Source organism: Hirsutella rhossiliensis (assembly GCF_020360975.1).
Source record: "Hirsutella rhossiliensis strain HR02 chromosome Unknown scaffold00007, whole genome shotgun sequence".
NCBI lineage: Eukaryota > Fungi > Ascomycota > Sordariomycetes > Hypocreales > Ophiocordycipitaceae > Hirsutella > Hirsutella rhossiliensis.
This window is the reverse complement of record NW_025408673.1, coordinates 1,642,970-1,657,310: the sequence shown is the minus strand read 5'-3', so window position 1 is coordinate 1,657,310 and position 14,341 is coordinate 1,642,970. Positions and strand designations below refer to the sequence as shown.

General features: G+C 51.8%; 6 protein-coding genes across 6 annotated transcripts; 3 read left to right on the top strand and 3 right to left on the bottom strand.

Moving 5' to 3' along the window:
* Positions 1–2,733: 2,733 nt before the first annotated feature.
* Positions 2,734–3,369, top strand: HRG_06901 (ankyrin repeat domain-containing protein; the record flags this gene model as incomplete). Its single annotated transcript, XM_044865372.1, has 1 exon — positions 2,734–3,369. The coding sequence occupies one exon, from the start codon at positions 2,734–2,736 to the stop codon at positions 3,367–3,369; it is 636 nt and encodes a 211-aa protein (XP_044719334.1).
* Positions 3,370–4,022: 653 nt separating this feature from the next.
* On the top strand, positions 4,023–4,739 carry HRG_06900 (uncharacterized protein; the record flags this gene model as incomplete). The annotated part of the gene is made up of 1 exon (XM_044865371.1): positions 4,023–4,739. The coding sequence occupies one exon, from the start codon at positions 4,023–4,025 to the stop codon at positions 4,737–4,739; it is 717 nt and encodes a 238-aa protein (XP_044719333.1).
* Positions 4,740–5,537: 798 nt separating this feature from the next.
* On the bottom strand, positions 5,538–6,095 carry HRG_06899 (uncharacterized protein; the record flags this gene model as incomplete). Its single annotated transcript, XM_044865370.1, has 1 exon — positions 5,538–6,095. The coding sequence occupies one exon, from the start codon at positions 6,093–6,095 to the stop codon at positions 5,538–5,540; it is 558 nt and encodes a 185-aa protein (XP_044719332.1).
* A 549-nt stretch (positions 6,096–6,644) lies between these two features.
* HRG_06898 (uncharacterized protein) lies at positions 6,645–7,361 on the bottom strand (the record flags this gene model as incomplete). Its single annotated transcript, XM_044865369.1, has 1 exon — positions 6,645–7,361. The coding sequence occupies one exon, from the start codon at positions 7,359–7,361 to the stop codon at positions 6,645–6,647; it is 717 nt and encodes a 238-aa protein (XP_044719331.1).
* Positions 7,362–9,527: 2,166 nt separating this feature from the next.
* HRG_06897 (tyrosinase) lies at positions 9,528–10,727 on the bottom strand (the record flags this gene model as incomplete). Its single annotated transcript, XM_044865368.1, has 4 exons — positions 9,528–9,942; positions 9,995–10,018; positions 10,077–10,173; positions 10,247–10,727. 4 exons carry the CDS (start codon positions 10,725–10,727, stop codon positions 9,528–9,530), a joined length of 1,017 nt encoding a protein of 338 aa, XP_044719330.1.
* Positions 10,728–11,457: 730 nt separating this feature from the next.
* HRG_06896 (peptidase family m3 domain-containing protein) lies at positions 11,458–13,797 on the top strand (the record flags this gene model as incomplete). Its single annotated transcript, XM_044865367.1, has 4 exons — positions 11,458–12,392; positions 12,435–12,756; positions 12,819–13,459; positions 13,575–13,797. The coding sequence occupies 4 exons, from the start codon at positions 11,458–11,460 to the stop codon at positions 13,795–13,797; spliced, it is 2,121 nt and encodes a 706-aa protein (XP_044719329.1).
* Between the last annotated feature and the right edge of the window lie 544 nt (positions 13,798–14,341).

Here is a 14,341-nt window from a genome sequence, read left to right as displayed (position 1 = left end):
GTCACGATTGCCCATCCGGTTAAACAGATCGCGCAAGTCGACCTGACAGCATGTTTTGCTTCCAAATCGCAATAAAGATCATGTTTTTTACATGTTTCGTTTGGCAAGAAAGTTGCGAAAACGGGTACTGAATAACGTCAGGTCTTGTGCATTTGAAGACTGGGATGCAGATGCCGCGAAGAGAGTCTTCGCCGATGCAGCGGTAGTCAACTCCCTGTAGAAGCCCATTGCCTCCGACTATTTTGCCATTGAATATCGAAGGGAACATCACGTGGCTGGTGAAGGACATCCGGCCATTCAGGACGGAATAAATTGTACCGACGTTGCACCATTCTTGGCCGCCTACGTGCACGTTAGAATGACCACGCCCTATTGTCGTGGGATGAACGGATCTTAACATTGCCAGCCAAGTCGGCTAGCACTTGGAACTTGTAGAATTTCGTATTCCGAAGCCCATTATCCTCAAGGTATGCTATGCCTTGCAGCACCAGCAGCTATCAATAGAACTCATTGCCTGCTAGGACGTGAAACCTACTTGACCCAGGATTGCCGTGAGGTTCAGCTCGCCAAGTTCGGCGTACGCTTGCGCGCACACGACAACGACCATTATGGGCATGAGGTTGAAAAGCACGGTGGAGTTGTCTCCCTCTCGGTGGGGGAGGATGGTGTATACGTTGACGAAGGTCTGGTGCCGAATGTGTTGGAGAAAGGACGATTTCTCTGTCTGATTAGGCCCAGTGAAGAAACGCATAACCTTGAAGCCGCGGTAGGTGTGAGTGATTCTGAGATGAGATTTCTACCATTATGTCGCCGTCGCCGTCTTTGCTAGTGAAGTTTATTCCCGTTTGGCCTGGCGTTGAGCACAAGATGTCATTACCGGTGGCAGAGTCGCTCAAACTATCGCTCGACGTTGTCGCTCGAAGTGTCGCGCATAGTGTTGTTCGGGTTTACAAGAAAGACAAATGGCAAAAGTTTTGGGTGATAAGGGGCGATTTATGTAGTTTTGCTAGAGCCCACAGCTTGTACAAGCTGGGCACGGAGACATAGGTAGCGTCCGGTGCCCGCCCAACGCCTCACGGCAGCGACTTGCGCGACAGTGCGATAGCATTCGGTGCTTTTCGGCCGAGAACAGCGTTTTTCTCAACCAACAAATGCGGCTAATAATAGTGGCTTTCAATATCCAAAAGTTCTTATATGATCAGTTTCGCGGTACTTTGTATATGCACCTTCCACAATCGTCACGCACTGCTCTTTGTACTTCATCTGATCTCAGCGTTTCCTTAACCAGGGCATCCACTGTATGAAGTGATCCCTTCAAAAGGTTCCGAGCCGGAGCCCGCTCGGCATGCCGCCAGTCTCCACTCTCCACTGTCATGATTCCCAGGCTACGTGTACCTGCCTCAAGCGCCCTAGCACCTCGAAGCCTCTGCTTCTTCTCTCCAGACGCCGAGCAAGTGTCAGAGACGGCGTCACCGAGTAATACACATTACACATGATGATGCCCAAGGTGGAAATCACGGCAGACGGGTGCCTGCGTGCCTGGTCCAGGCTTCCAGGGTCGTCTTAAAAGCATGCTGTGTAACTTATTACACCCCTGGACAAAATGATTCGGAAGTCTTGGGCCGGTTTGGTGCCCCCCAGACAAGCAGGTAAGCACTAATAATGGAGCAGCAGATTGTAGGCTGACCAAAATCTGATGCAGATACGGATAGAGGTCCTTTTTTCCCGCGGCTACGTGCCTTTTCCCGAGCATATCCTCCGCTTACCTTGCAGATTGTTATCAGCATAATGCATGCCCACGTTCACCATCTCACCGAAGCTGACAGGTTATCGGGCCGAGCTCTCTGGCCGCTTTGTGCAATGCGTAGCGCAGAACGCGATGTGATGGAGTGCATCCTTAGTTCCTTACAAGTTCTTGAGCGCACATTCGATGGATAAGTCAATTCAACCCCCTATGGTCAACTAAAAGAGAAAGGGCTTACATACAGTTCGGTTTCGCCCACGTGCTGTTTCGGAATTCGTCCATTGTTGCAGTCATGGGTGAGTCTCACTCGGTCCCACTGCTCGGCAATTGTACACGGTGAGACGCGACCAATAATAGGTCCCTTTGTGCATGTTGGGCATACAGGTGTCCTACCTGCTTGAATGTGGCTGGGAACCGCCGTTGAGGTCCAAGTTGCTTACCCCGATCCGAAAACGAGGCTCTCGTTGGAGATTTGAACCCACGGTCGAAGAGGACTAAGCTCCGGACCTCATCATGGCTAACACTTGTATCCAACCTCCTTCACCCTAACCAACCTAACCAGCCTTACCTTTTTACTGATCAGTGAAGACTTCCCCACCATGCCGCGACTTTTGGCAGCAACAAACGCTGCCCAGCAGCCAGAACAAGAGCTGCGGCGAGGTCTGAGCAAGTTGGAGCGCAAACGGGAGCTTAACCGGATCGCCCAGCGGAATTATAGTTAGGCCCCCTGATGCCCTTGTCCCTGCTGGCGCTGTTCAAGTCGTAGGACGCTTTGCCGAGCCGGAAATGACTGACAGTCTTTGGTCATTTCAGGGCGGAACCAAAAGCAACGCATCATAGCACTCGAGGCGGCGGCAGCACAGTCTCTGTCGGCCGCAACAGAGCCCCTCCTCGATTCTAGAGTCCATGTATCTGCATCTACTGGCACTGCTTGTGCAACTTCTCCCCTTGAAGATGCCTCGGCTGGTATGACGCCTTCACTTTCAACCATGACGACTCCCACGACTACAAGCCGTGACTGCGCTCCTGCTATCCCTCTCACCCCTCCTTCTTTCTCTTCCCCCCCTGATGCTGCGCTGTCGGTTGATCTGCCAAAAGACTCACTTTTTGCTTCCGGCCCTCTTGATCCGGCTTTATCCCTGATTGGGCTCGAAGATGAAGACCATGACGGGGCTGTTTGGGAAGGCGACGTTGAATGGAATTGCAAGGCGCCCTCGAGTCCGACTCATCGCCAGGGCCAGGGCGCCCTTCATGTTGCCGTCTGCGGCGGGAACGAGGACATGGTGCGACTACTCTTGGATCACGGGGCCGACATTGCAAAGCGGGACTCAAGAGGCAATACCGCCCTGCATGTGGCCGCGGCCATGGGATCTGAGATCGTTGTCAAGCTTCTTCTCCGGAAAACCGCGGACCCAGACGAGGCCAACCTCATGGGCCAGACGCCGCTGTTCATGGCTGTTCAAAACGACAACGAAGCTGTTGCACGGATTTTGTTGCTAGACGCCATGGCTGACGTCAATGTCCAAGACTGCTTCGGCAATGCCGCTTTACATGTCGCCGTGCAAGGGGGTTCCGTGTCGATGACGAGCTTGCTTTTGAAGAACGGCGCAAACATCAACGCTTAAGTGTGGTATTTTGGCTTTGGAGTCCATGGAACGTGGTGCGGATAAGCGAATGCAAAGGGAGTGTTTGTCAGGTATTGATATATATGAGCTTGGTGGCATACCAAGCCGAGACATAAACATCAGGAATCACTCATTGATGTCACTTTTGGGCTTCGAGGCAACTAGGCCAAACCGTTTCTTTGTCCACCTTGCTGCACTGTCACTCTTAATTACTCGCCTCACTCTGAATGCGAAACACTGATTGGTTGCCGACGGCTGACTACTTCATCGTAGTTGAAATGACGGCGTGTGTAGTTGATACAAAGCAACATCACCTCATGGCATAATGGTTCTTGTCATCGTAGTATGCAACTGTCGTGGTCCACGTAAGGATTACCGCTTTAGTCACGACAATTTCTCTTTACCTTGCTCATGACGTTACCCATACACGTAACGTAGAGGACAGTACTTTGGAGGCTTACTTCAAACATGTAGCGGCACAACGCAAGACGATGCGTGCCTGAAGCTGTGCACATACCTCGATTAGCGCTTGGTCGCATCATGACCACACACACAAACTCAAAGACAACTCTATCTAGACTCGTCCCCTAGTTTCTCAGCCATTTACTACGGCCAAATCACCATCCGAGGAATCACATTTTTGACAATCATCAATGGCATCATCCGACGAGACCGAGGCGTTTCTCAAGGCTTCCAGCTTCGAATCAAGACGAGACTCCCCCGTCACTCTGCCCAATTCTCAAATCCGCGTCCCTGCACGGTTCCGAAGACTGACGCGCGCCTTCAATTCATGGCGTGTCGATCTATTCTTAGTAGTCGCCGTCACCTCCATCTTTTGGGTCGCGGTATTCCTCTCGTTTCGCCTTGTCCTCGCCCGAGCTACACCAGGTCAAGAATGGAACCTGGGAACGAACCACAGCATTTTTGAGCAAGCTGCATTCTCTGGATGTGGCCGCTCTGCCGTCGAGGCCAAGGCCGCCGGGTGCCAATACGATATCCTAAGCAATCATTGGGTGCCGCAGCCGTGTATGGACGACGAGGCCATACGTGACTACCAATCGGACGGCTCGTGGCATGGCTACGCGGACAAGAACCGCACCAAGCTGATACCTAGCACAGAGGCTATGGGCGATCTCGGTGTTTACTATACATCAACGCGCGACCACATTGTCCATTGTGCGGCACTCTGGAGAAAGCAGTACCGAGCCTTTGCCGAGAACAGGCGCTTTTTCGATTCAATAATTGCGGATGCAATGCATACGATGCATTGCTCAAACTTTCTTGTGGATATGACGGATAACGGAATGGACTACTGGAACAGGTCTATTGCCGTCGAGGTCGGATTCGCGGGATGCTTGAAGAGAGGGTGAGAAATTCGTGCGTGTATGTAAGGATGAGAGAACCCCATTGTTGATGGAGCAGCAATGTATCGAGTGATAGTGTCCGGTAACATGGCCCAAGGAAGAGTTAGGGCCGTCTTGGAGCTTTTTGATACAACATCTGCCAACGGGTTCCATCTTCGCCTGATGAAGCTAAGATAGCAACCAGTGGTCACCCGACGTGAGGGTGATTGCAAACAGGCTCCAGCTCAATCTCACTCAATATGTAAATTTATGCGCTCAGCCCCGCGGATTGGCCTCGGAGTCTTGCCGTTGACGATGGAAAGACCAGAGAGGTCCACGATGAAACGTTGGCTGCTTTTCATCATCCAGTTGCCGAAGATCTCAAGTTCTTACTTCCAGTCGCCCAAGCAACTGCAATATTCCGAATAATACAAGTGGCGAGCGCGTCTCTAGTTGAAAGTAGGTATCAGCGCGCGATATGAGCAGTAAAACTGAAACTTAGAGAAGCGCTCATGAGGGCTTTGAACAAGTTAGAGAAACTCCTTAATTTATATCAGCGAGCTGATAGAAGTAACCATATAAATGGAATGACCTGAAGAACAGCATGTTGACGCCAATACTGAGAAAGTAACCGAATGCGTCTTTCAAGAATTTAGGTTGCTAACCAACAAGAGAGTGATCTGGCTACATGACCGGTGGCTATGTCCCTCAACCCATAGTGGCTTAACGTTCCTTTTCTTCAGAGTTGCTGTCCCACCCGCCTGAGATGGAACCATCTCGCCGGGCACCATCCGCGCCATCTTGTAGAGCATTCTTCTTTTCGACTCAGTGCTTGCCGTAAGAAGTACCGTCTCGCTTGTCGTCGGGAGAGGCATGGCCATTGGACCTGCCATAGAGAGTGCCGTCTCGCTTGTCGTCAGGCGAGGCGTGACCGTTGGCCCTGCTATAGATCGTGCCATCCCGCTTGCTATCGGGAGAGGCGTGACCGTTGGCCCTGCTATAGATCGTGCCATCCCGCTTGTTATCGGGAGAGGCGTGACCGTTGGCCCTGCTATAGATCGTGCCATCCCGCTTGTTATCGGGAGAGGCATGGCCGTTGGCCCTGCCATAAAGAGTGCCGTCTCGCTTGTCGTCAGGCGAGGCGTGACCGTTGGCCCTGCTATAGATCGTACCATCCCGCTTGCTATCGGGAGAGGCATGGCCGTTGGCCCTGCCATAAAGAGTGCCGTCTCGCTTGTCGTCAGGCGAGGCATGACCGTTGGCCCTGCTATAGATCGTGCCATCCCGCTTGTCATCAGGGTTGGCGTGGTGCGTGTCGCGAACGTAGGCGGCAGCGACAACAGTCAGCCCCTTGCCCGGCGCCAGAGGTGCTGCGCTTGTCATGGCAAGCAGGCTGGCCGCGACTGCAAGAGAGATACGCATCTTGTCTTGGAAGAATAATAAGTTGGGAGGTCAAATTTTGAGGACGAGTTGAAGTCTCAGAAGGATGCCGCGTGTTGGATCGTCTTGGTAAGATGATTTATTCCTCGGGCTCAGCTTTAAACCGGCTTTCTCGCCCCCAGAAACTATGAGAACGAAGCAACTTGGACATAGACATGTCAGAGTCATCATAAAACTATGACAACACGTTATTGACCGCTGACTTACGTGGTCTGGACTGGCTTGAGTGTACCGAGATACACTCGTCCTGTACTTCAGAGCTATTGCCATGGTAATAGTCACCGGTCCTACGGCATCATGCCCACGTTCCCGTCTATCTTCCCGTGTCCATATCACCCGGTATGAATCGAAAGAGAGAGTTTCTTGCGAAACATGAGGTCGAACCCACGTTATTTGCAGTTGCTTTAATGTTCATATATCCGGTTGGAATAATCTTAAGATGGATTTCCGGAACTGGATTACGTGAAACGATGTTCTTTCTAAATCATCTAGCTAGCAATGCTGGTTGTAGTTGACTTTAGGAACTCTGGTCTCGATCCGTTCCCATCTCTCGTCTTTCTGTATGGCCTCGAGGAGGAAATATGCGCAATGATGGGCATGCTCATATTCCTTTAGCTTTGGCGTAATTTGTGATGCATTGTCCCGGATTATTTGGGCCATGCTCAGAAACATGAAGACGCAGTGAGTCAGGTGCTCTCCCCGCTGGCCGTAAAGCCTGATCTCGTTATCCAGAGCCTTGGACCAGTTCTCCCCGACTGCGACTTCCTTGCCCAAGCCATCGAGATAGTAAGTCCAATTTTGCACACTGATAAACTCATCGTTGGCGTAATGAGGGCAGCCTGGAGGAGACCACGCCCAAGTCAGATGGTCGAATGAGCAGCCACGCTCCACAGCCTCCCTTGATGAATTTCCACACAAAGACGCCGTCGCGACCTCGGCTGACTCTTTCTTGCTCATTGAAAGGCCTTGGGGCCCAGAGTGTCTCAGCCAAAACGACCAGGTAATGACGAAGGCGACGAGGAATCCGCAGACCACGCCGCCCAGGAAAGTGAACAGCATTGCCCGACGTTTATTGGTCGGTCGTTCTTGCTGTCCACTTGTGCCGCTTGCTGAGAGAATTTTGTCATTTTCGAGGGCGGTTTCCGGATATGCTATTGGCACGACTCTGTATGGTCCTCTGGAGAACAGGAAGCGGATTCGTTGAGGCATTGTTTGCGAGTCTGTATAGTGTATGTCACGCTTTGCTGGCGAAATGGAAGAATGGAAAACGTGCTAAACTGCTTCCCATGTCGACGAGGCTCGTGTTATTTTGCCCATGACAGTACGTGGAAGTCTTGCCCGCTCCTTACGGCACGTTCAGCCGCGCAGCTACTACGTTTTCCCAATATTGCAGTTGGGGTGATGACATGACGTGAGACCAAAAAAAAAGATAAGACGAGGTAGAGTACATATGTGATGCGGATCCACGTAGTATGCAACGCAAAGAATCTGTCATTGATGTGAAGTTCCTGCACCAGCCAGAATTACCTACAACATCTTGGCAGAAGTCTTGCAAGACCATGCCTTGAAGATGAATCCCACGACGAGACAATCTCCGAGACCAAGTTGGGAATCAAGTCGTGAGGGCAAACGAATGCTAGACATGGGTGTTCCGATTGGCCCATCACACTGCGGACATGAGTGCCACAGCTTACACCCTCGTCGCCCCTGGAAAACAGTCGTCCCCTGGAGCATTTCCTTTGTTCTCCTCATAGCCCTTCTGCTCTCTCAACATACTTCGTCGCAAGCTTGCAGACGGCAAGGATTTTGGAGAGAGGCTGAGTTCGGTAACAAGAGCATGCTCCTCCTGAGGCCAGTAGCAGCCCTAACGATAACTAGACACCGCCAAAAAAGAGATTGCTCCGGCCCTGCAGCCGCGACGCTTCGAAGCCACTCTCAAGTATAACGAGAGCCACATGCTCTATCGGCCAGTTACGTATCCGCAATACGTTGGAGATCCGAGTCCTGAAATCGACAAGGCGTGGGACGAGCTTGTGGGGCGTATGAGCTTTCTCACACCTTGCTGTGCGACTGAATACTGACTTGTTCGTCCTCATCAGCCGTTACCCTGTTAGTGTCTCCGGAAGAAAAGAAACTCTTTCCTGGTGCCGATCTCTTTTTGGATCCGGAGACAGGATTGCATCTAGCGCAGTGAGTTTTGATGGTCCCTGAAACGGAGTAGGATACTGGCCTTGATTGCTAATCTAGTGTCGATGAAGGCTGACCGTTATGCATGACCTGCATTGTCTGGTACGTCGCGCAGGGAGTTGGCAAAGAAATCCATCACTAAAGAGCTGCCCTCGTAGAACATGCTTCGTATGTCGAGGCACCTTGACTACTACACGGAAATGGATGACTACACTCTCCAGCCGCACATTGGTATTGTTTGGACCGTTCCACTGTGCCGGTCCCGCTAACGTTGGGCAATCTCTTAGAGCATTGCATCGATAGTCTCCGTCTGAGCTTAATGTGCACCGGCGACATGACTCTGCTCCCGGTAGAATGGTCAGCAAACAGAAACTGGCTGATGCCAGTTTTTGAGTCGGTCCATACGTGCAGAGACTTTGGCGAGCTGAAGGCTTGGGCTAAAAACAGGGACGGCAAGGGTGCGCGGAGTGTACGCGAAAACTCTCAAAGGTACCGGAAAACTGGTGGTTTTCAACCTCGACGGTAGGCGTTGGTTTGCATTTTCCAGTAACGATATCCTGTTTGACCAGCAATTCATCGTGTGGAGTAGAACTGGTATCCTGAATTGCCTTGCAAGACCATTTGAGCCACTTAAGACAAAAGCCGCCGACCATTGTATCCCTCGCTCTGACGATTCTTGCCGCGACATGGGTAGAGTTCCGCTACAGATAATGGAGCAGTTACTTTGCCTTTGTCCGAGTTCCAGTTGTCTGTTCTTCCCTGTCGCGAATCAAGTTGTCTCACACAATTTGCTCGTTGACAATATGAGAAGAGTCTCAAAGAACGAGTCTGCATTATCTGGGCCGGGTGAACTAGCGCAAGCACTGTTTCCTCACTCATGGCAACACGTGGTCTATATTCATGCCCTCAACGTACAAATTATCAATACGTATAGCAAAGAACCCCAGCCTCGGTTGCCATCACATCAGATACCGGGACCGTGGGGGCCAGCAAAGTACCGAGAGAAATTTCATCTGTCAGTCGCGCAAGGGTCGTCTCATCGTTTCGCGATATACCGTGATACTCGTTGACGCGCTTATCGGGCTTCCGATTTTGCCACGTCCACCAAAGTCTATCGAGCTGACTGGTAGCAGCGGCAAGTTAGCTCCAGGCGATAAAGAAAAAAACGACCAGGAAGCTCGTGAGAAACTAGGAGGAGGGCAAAGGACTGCTGTACCTGAGATGCAAGATATAGAGCGGATCATTGGGCCCGGAATACTGAGAAAAATCTCCACCAATGCTCGCGCTTATTGATTGACTGGGGCCGGACTGCAACTGGACTAGAAACCTGTCATAGTCCTCTTGGCCCAAAATTTGCTCAATGACGGCCGGCTTTGCCTGGTCGCCTGCAATTCTGCCTTCTATTTGGCCGTCATGGAAGCGACGCGAAAGACAGTGGATCTTTGGGTCGACGAATGATGAGGAAGCGAATGTCAGGGTGAGGTTGGCAAACGGGCCATCTGTGACACAGAATGCTTCATCGACGCCCTGTTTCGACGATGCATTGCCGTTGCCTCCAAAGCCGACAGTTGCGGAGAAGACGTCCGATGAGGCCATAGACTCCCTAAATGAAATGAGATTCCGAGAATGAGAATTATCGCTGAAATGATACGCACCAGTCGACTGTCCAGTCCCAATACCTGAGCAAGACACGTCAGCGATTACCACACGGAACAATGTCGAGATAGGGGCGCTCACATCAAGCTGCCATTATATCCGCACTCGTTTCTCAGCATTTGTTGATAAACATGAAGAAAGTATCGGTTCCAAGGCAGAAAAGATGCGGCACCAGTGGCTAAGTTGTGACATTGAGTTAAGACCGAGAGTCCCTGTTCGTTCAGGTCAAGGTCAGAGAAAAGGTGACCTACTATGACGGCCAAGGTATGCGCGAACAAACGGAAAGTCGTCGTATAGATTGCCATGACTTCGAGTCTTGGATGGTCTGGCTGACAAACATTGTACGGCACGAATGTACTCGTCCTTGTCTGCGGCACTTAGACTTCGCCATTCAACTCGCTTCTGTGGGTTCTCGCAGTGGCTGTCACGGTGCTCTTTCTCATGCTGTATCTTGGCAATAAGACCATTGTCTTGGAGGAACTCGCCGGCAAGGAAGCCCAGACTTAGGAGCAAGAGACAAAATGCAGCTAGAGGAATGGGGCCGAGTGACAGTTTCCGCGTTAGAAAGGTCTCGTGGAAGCGTTGTGTTTCTTTCGTGGCTGAGGTGTGATTTCCAGGGCCTGGTTCAACGCTGCTGCCTCGGGGACTCGACTCCTCGTCCCCTAAAGCATCGTATTTGGCTCCTTGTTGGCGTCCAGGCAGAAAGGAGAGCACTCTGTTGAACATGCCCATGGTAAATGGCAGCGCCGTCGACTGTTTACCCGTCTCTAGCAATGCAAGTACGAAAATTGATGAGATACTGGCTCCGGAGGTCCAAAGTACGTCAAGCCTTGCAAAGCTACATTTCGCGGAATGTTGCTCGACAAGAGTGAGAGCTCCAAGTTCGGAGCACTGTATTGGCAACCACAGAGTTCACTTTCTCTGTCATAGGCGGGAGACAATGACGTGAGACGTGTTGCGGGGCGTCATGATATTACCCTTTCGTGCCCAAGAGTATTACGTGCTGCAGAAGATGTACATAAGCTTGTCGCACGACCTGCGCACCGTGTGATACGACTGCATAGAACATGTCTAACTAAAGGGCCAGGTACGTGATTACTAGAATTTGTCTTTGGGTGATCTACGGCATACATAATCGTCGTGAGTGACGTATTAGTTAACGTTGTCTACTTTTTGCTCATCCTATTGGTCTCACAAACGAGTGGGATAGCGTTGTTGGTCCGCAGTGTCACGTACTTTTGACCCTTACGTTGCACTGCCTCGGTAGGACGACTTTATGTCTTTCGTCTCGGGTATCATTCCCTGTTGTTGTCGTCTCTCACCAAGCATTGACACGTGAACATGCTTACGGGTACGATAATGTCTCAGTCTGCCGCAGTATTGGTGCTCGTCGACCAGACTGACTGCTAATTGCCTTATAGTCATCTAAACACACTGCAACTTGCTGTCGAAGCGTGCCCCCATGAATTTGGCAAACATTCCCAACCACCTGCAGTCGCCGCCGCAGAAGCCTCCGGGGTTCACGGCGACTGCCGACTCCATTGTCCAAGAAACCGACTTCTTTCTGCAAGGTCTGCTCGAGACGCATGATCGCGTCTCACGACAAGTCACGCCAGAAGACGCCCGTTTCGATAATGTAATTCTTCCTCTTGTCCACGGGGACAATAGTCGTATTCACCACGGACGTACACTGGACTTGTACGACCTGTTGTCCTCCGATGCCGACGTCCAAGAAGCTGCTAGCAAGGCCCGGGCGCGCCTTGATCAATTCGCCCTTGAGTCCGGCCTCCGACAAGATTTATACCAGCTGGTCGGCCCGGTCAAGACACAGCTCGACAATCTCGACGATGAGTCGCAGCACCTAGTGCGGCAAATGTGCCAGAGCTTTGTTCGCAGCGGCACTTGCCTACCACTGAGTGCTCAGGATCGGCTCAAAGAGATTAATGCGCGAATCAATACTGTCAAATCCGAGTTCAAGAAGAATCTCTTGCAAAGTAGAACGAGTGGAGGCGTTTGCTTTACCCACGAGGAGCTTCATGGTGTTCCCGATGACAACTTGTCTCGTCTGCCCCGCGGCAAGGTTGAGGACGGGGATCAAGATAAGCTGCTTGTGACCAGCCCGGCACTGGTAATGAGACACGCCAAGCGCGGAGAGACCAGAAGGCGATGTGAAATGGAATCGCATAATCGGATTCCCCAAAACGTCCCCCTCTTCAAGGCGGTCGTTGTGCTGCGGGACGAGGCCGCGCGACTGCTTGGATATCCCAGCCACGCCGCATTTCGCATCGAGACCAAGCTAGCACGCGACCCAGACACGGTCAACAGCTTTCTTCAGCAGCTGTCGTCTCGACTTTCTATCACTGGGAAAAGCGAAGTGGAGGAACTGAGACGCGTCAAGCAAGCCGATGCTGAAAGAGGTAACCACGGGGATGATGTCAGTGATGACAACGTCTACCTGTGGGATCTCCACTACTACCAGGCCATGTTGAGGGAGAAGGAGTTCTCCATAGACCAAAAGGCCGTGTCCGAATATTTCTGCTTGGAACCCACTGTTTCGGGTTTGCTAGGCATATTTGAGCACCTTTTCGGGCTGACATTTGTCGAGCTCTCAACCAGCGAATGCGGTGCATGGAGTGACGACGTACAGCTTTTGGGCGTTTGGAACAGCGATAGAGATAACGCCTTTCTCGGCTACCTCTACCTGGACATGTTTGAACGCGACGCCAAGGCTGGCATCCAGTCGGCTTTGAACGTGGTGCCCGTAAGTTGCTACCCTGAAGCACAGCTTGAGCGGTGCCATCGTTGACCGTGCTTTCATGTCAGGGTTATCGTCGACAAACGGGCGACTATAACTACCCCGTGTCCGTCCTGATTTGGAACTTTTCCAAGCCTAAGCCGGGACACCCAAAGCTCATGGATCATGGTCAGCTTGTGCAGCTCTTCCACGAGCTCGGCCACGGCGTTCACGACATGGTGTCGCACACGCGTTACGCCTGCTTTCACGGATCTTGCGGCACCTCAGTCGACTTTGGAGAGGCGCCGAGCCAGCTGCTCGAGAACTGGACCTGGGTCCCTTCGCAAGTCCAGTCGCTCAGCAGACACTACTCATACCTTTCGAATGAGTACTATCAGATGTGGCAAGAAGAGCAAGGAGCAACTGCAAGGGACCAGCCCCCGGAGAAGATGCCGGATGACATGATTGCTTCCCTCTTGAGGGCAAAACACGTAGGAACCGCCATCACCCATTTGCTCACGCTTGCGCTCAGCATCTACGACATGACGGTCCATCAAGCCAAGAGTCAGCAAGACGTGCAAAATAGCAACATGTCTGCCCTTTACAACCAAGCGCTGAGAAAGACGTACCCTCTTCAGCAGCCAGAAGGCGACGAATGGGGCCACAATCAGACCAAGCTCCAGCATCTCATCAGCTCAGACTACGACGCAGGGCTGTACAGTTATCTTTTGTGAGTGTTCTAAGAGTGTGCATGACGTTTCCTGTTTCCGCGTTGCGATGCTTGCTTTGTTGTCCCCACTCTACCCTTCTTGTCTTGATTTCTGTCTTGCTGATACTGGCTGTAGCTCCCGGGCGTATTCCGCGGACATGTTTAACACATACTTTCGACATGACCCCATGAGCGCGACAGAAGGTCGCAGGTTTCGCCAACAAGTGCTTGAGAAAGGTGGCAGCCAGGACGAGCTCAAGACCATGGAGGATTATCTGGGCCGGCCTCTCAACATGACAGGTCTATACAAGGAGCTTTGCTACAACGAAGTGCGAGAAAAGGAAAACCACTGCAGCTAGTATGAGCTGGTAGTAACTTCTGCCCTTCCAAGGCATGGGTTCCCGTTGGGGGGCAGCGCGCGCGTCTGGAGAGTCAGTCGAACCGGAAATTGACCAGGGGTCGGCCGAAATGCATCATTCGCAGCACACGCACGCTCAAGTTTATCGACCATGCTTTCAATATACTGCTTACGGCGGCGACAACGAGCAGATTCCAGGTCTAGGCACTGAACCTCAACCTTGGTGGTCGAAATTATCACTCAACCACAGCATATAGAGCGGCATGCTCGACATAGCACTGATCACATCGAGAGTCTGCCAAGTGGTAGACCTAGGCGAGCAGTTCGTCGAGATATTGCATGGAGATGAAGATTCTCTGCTCGATGGCTTTGGCTGCTTTCTAAGCCTGCTCCCTGGACTTGCAAGCTTCCATTTGGCCTTTAGCGAACACTAATGCCTCGAGCCAGTAATGCCGACGCTCGCCAGAGGGCTGTTCATTCCCAACTTGAGAGAGCCACATTTGTAGTTCAAAAGCTCCGCGTCTTGATTTAGCGAAACGCCTTCG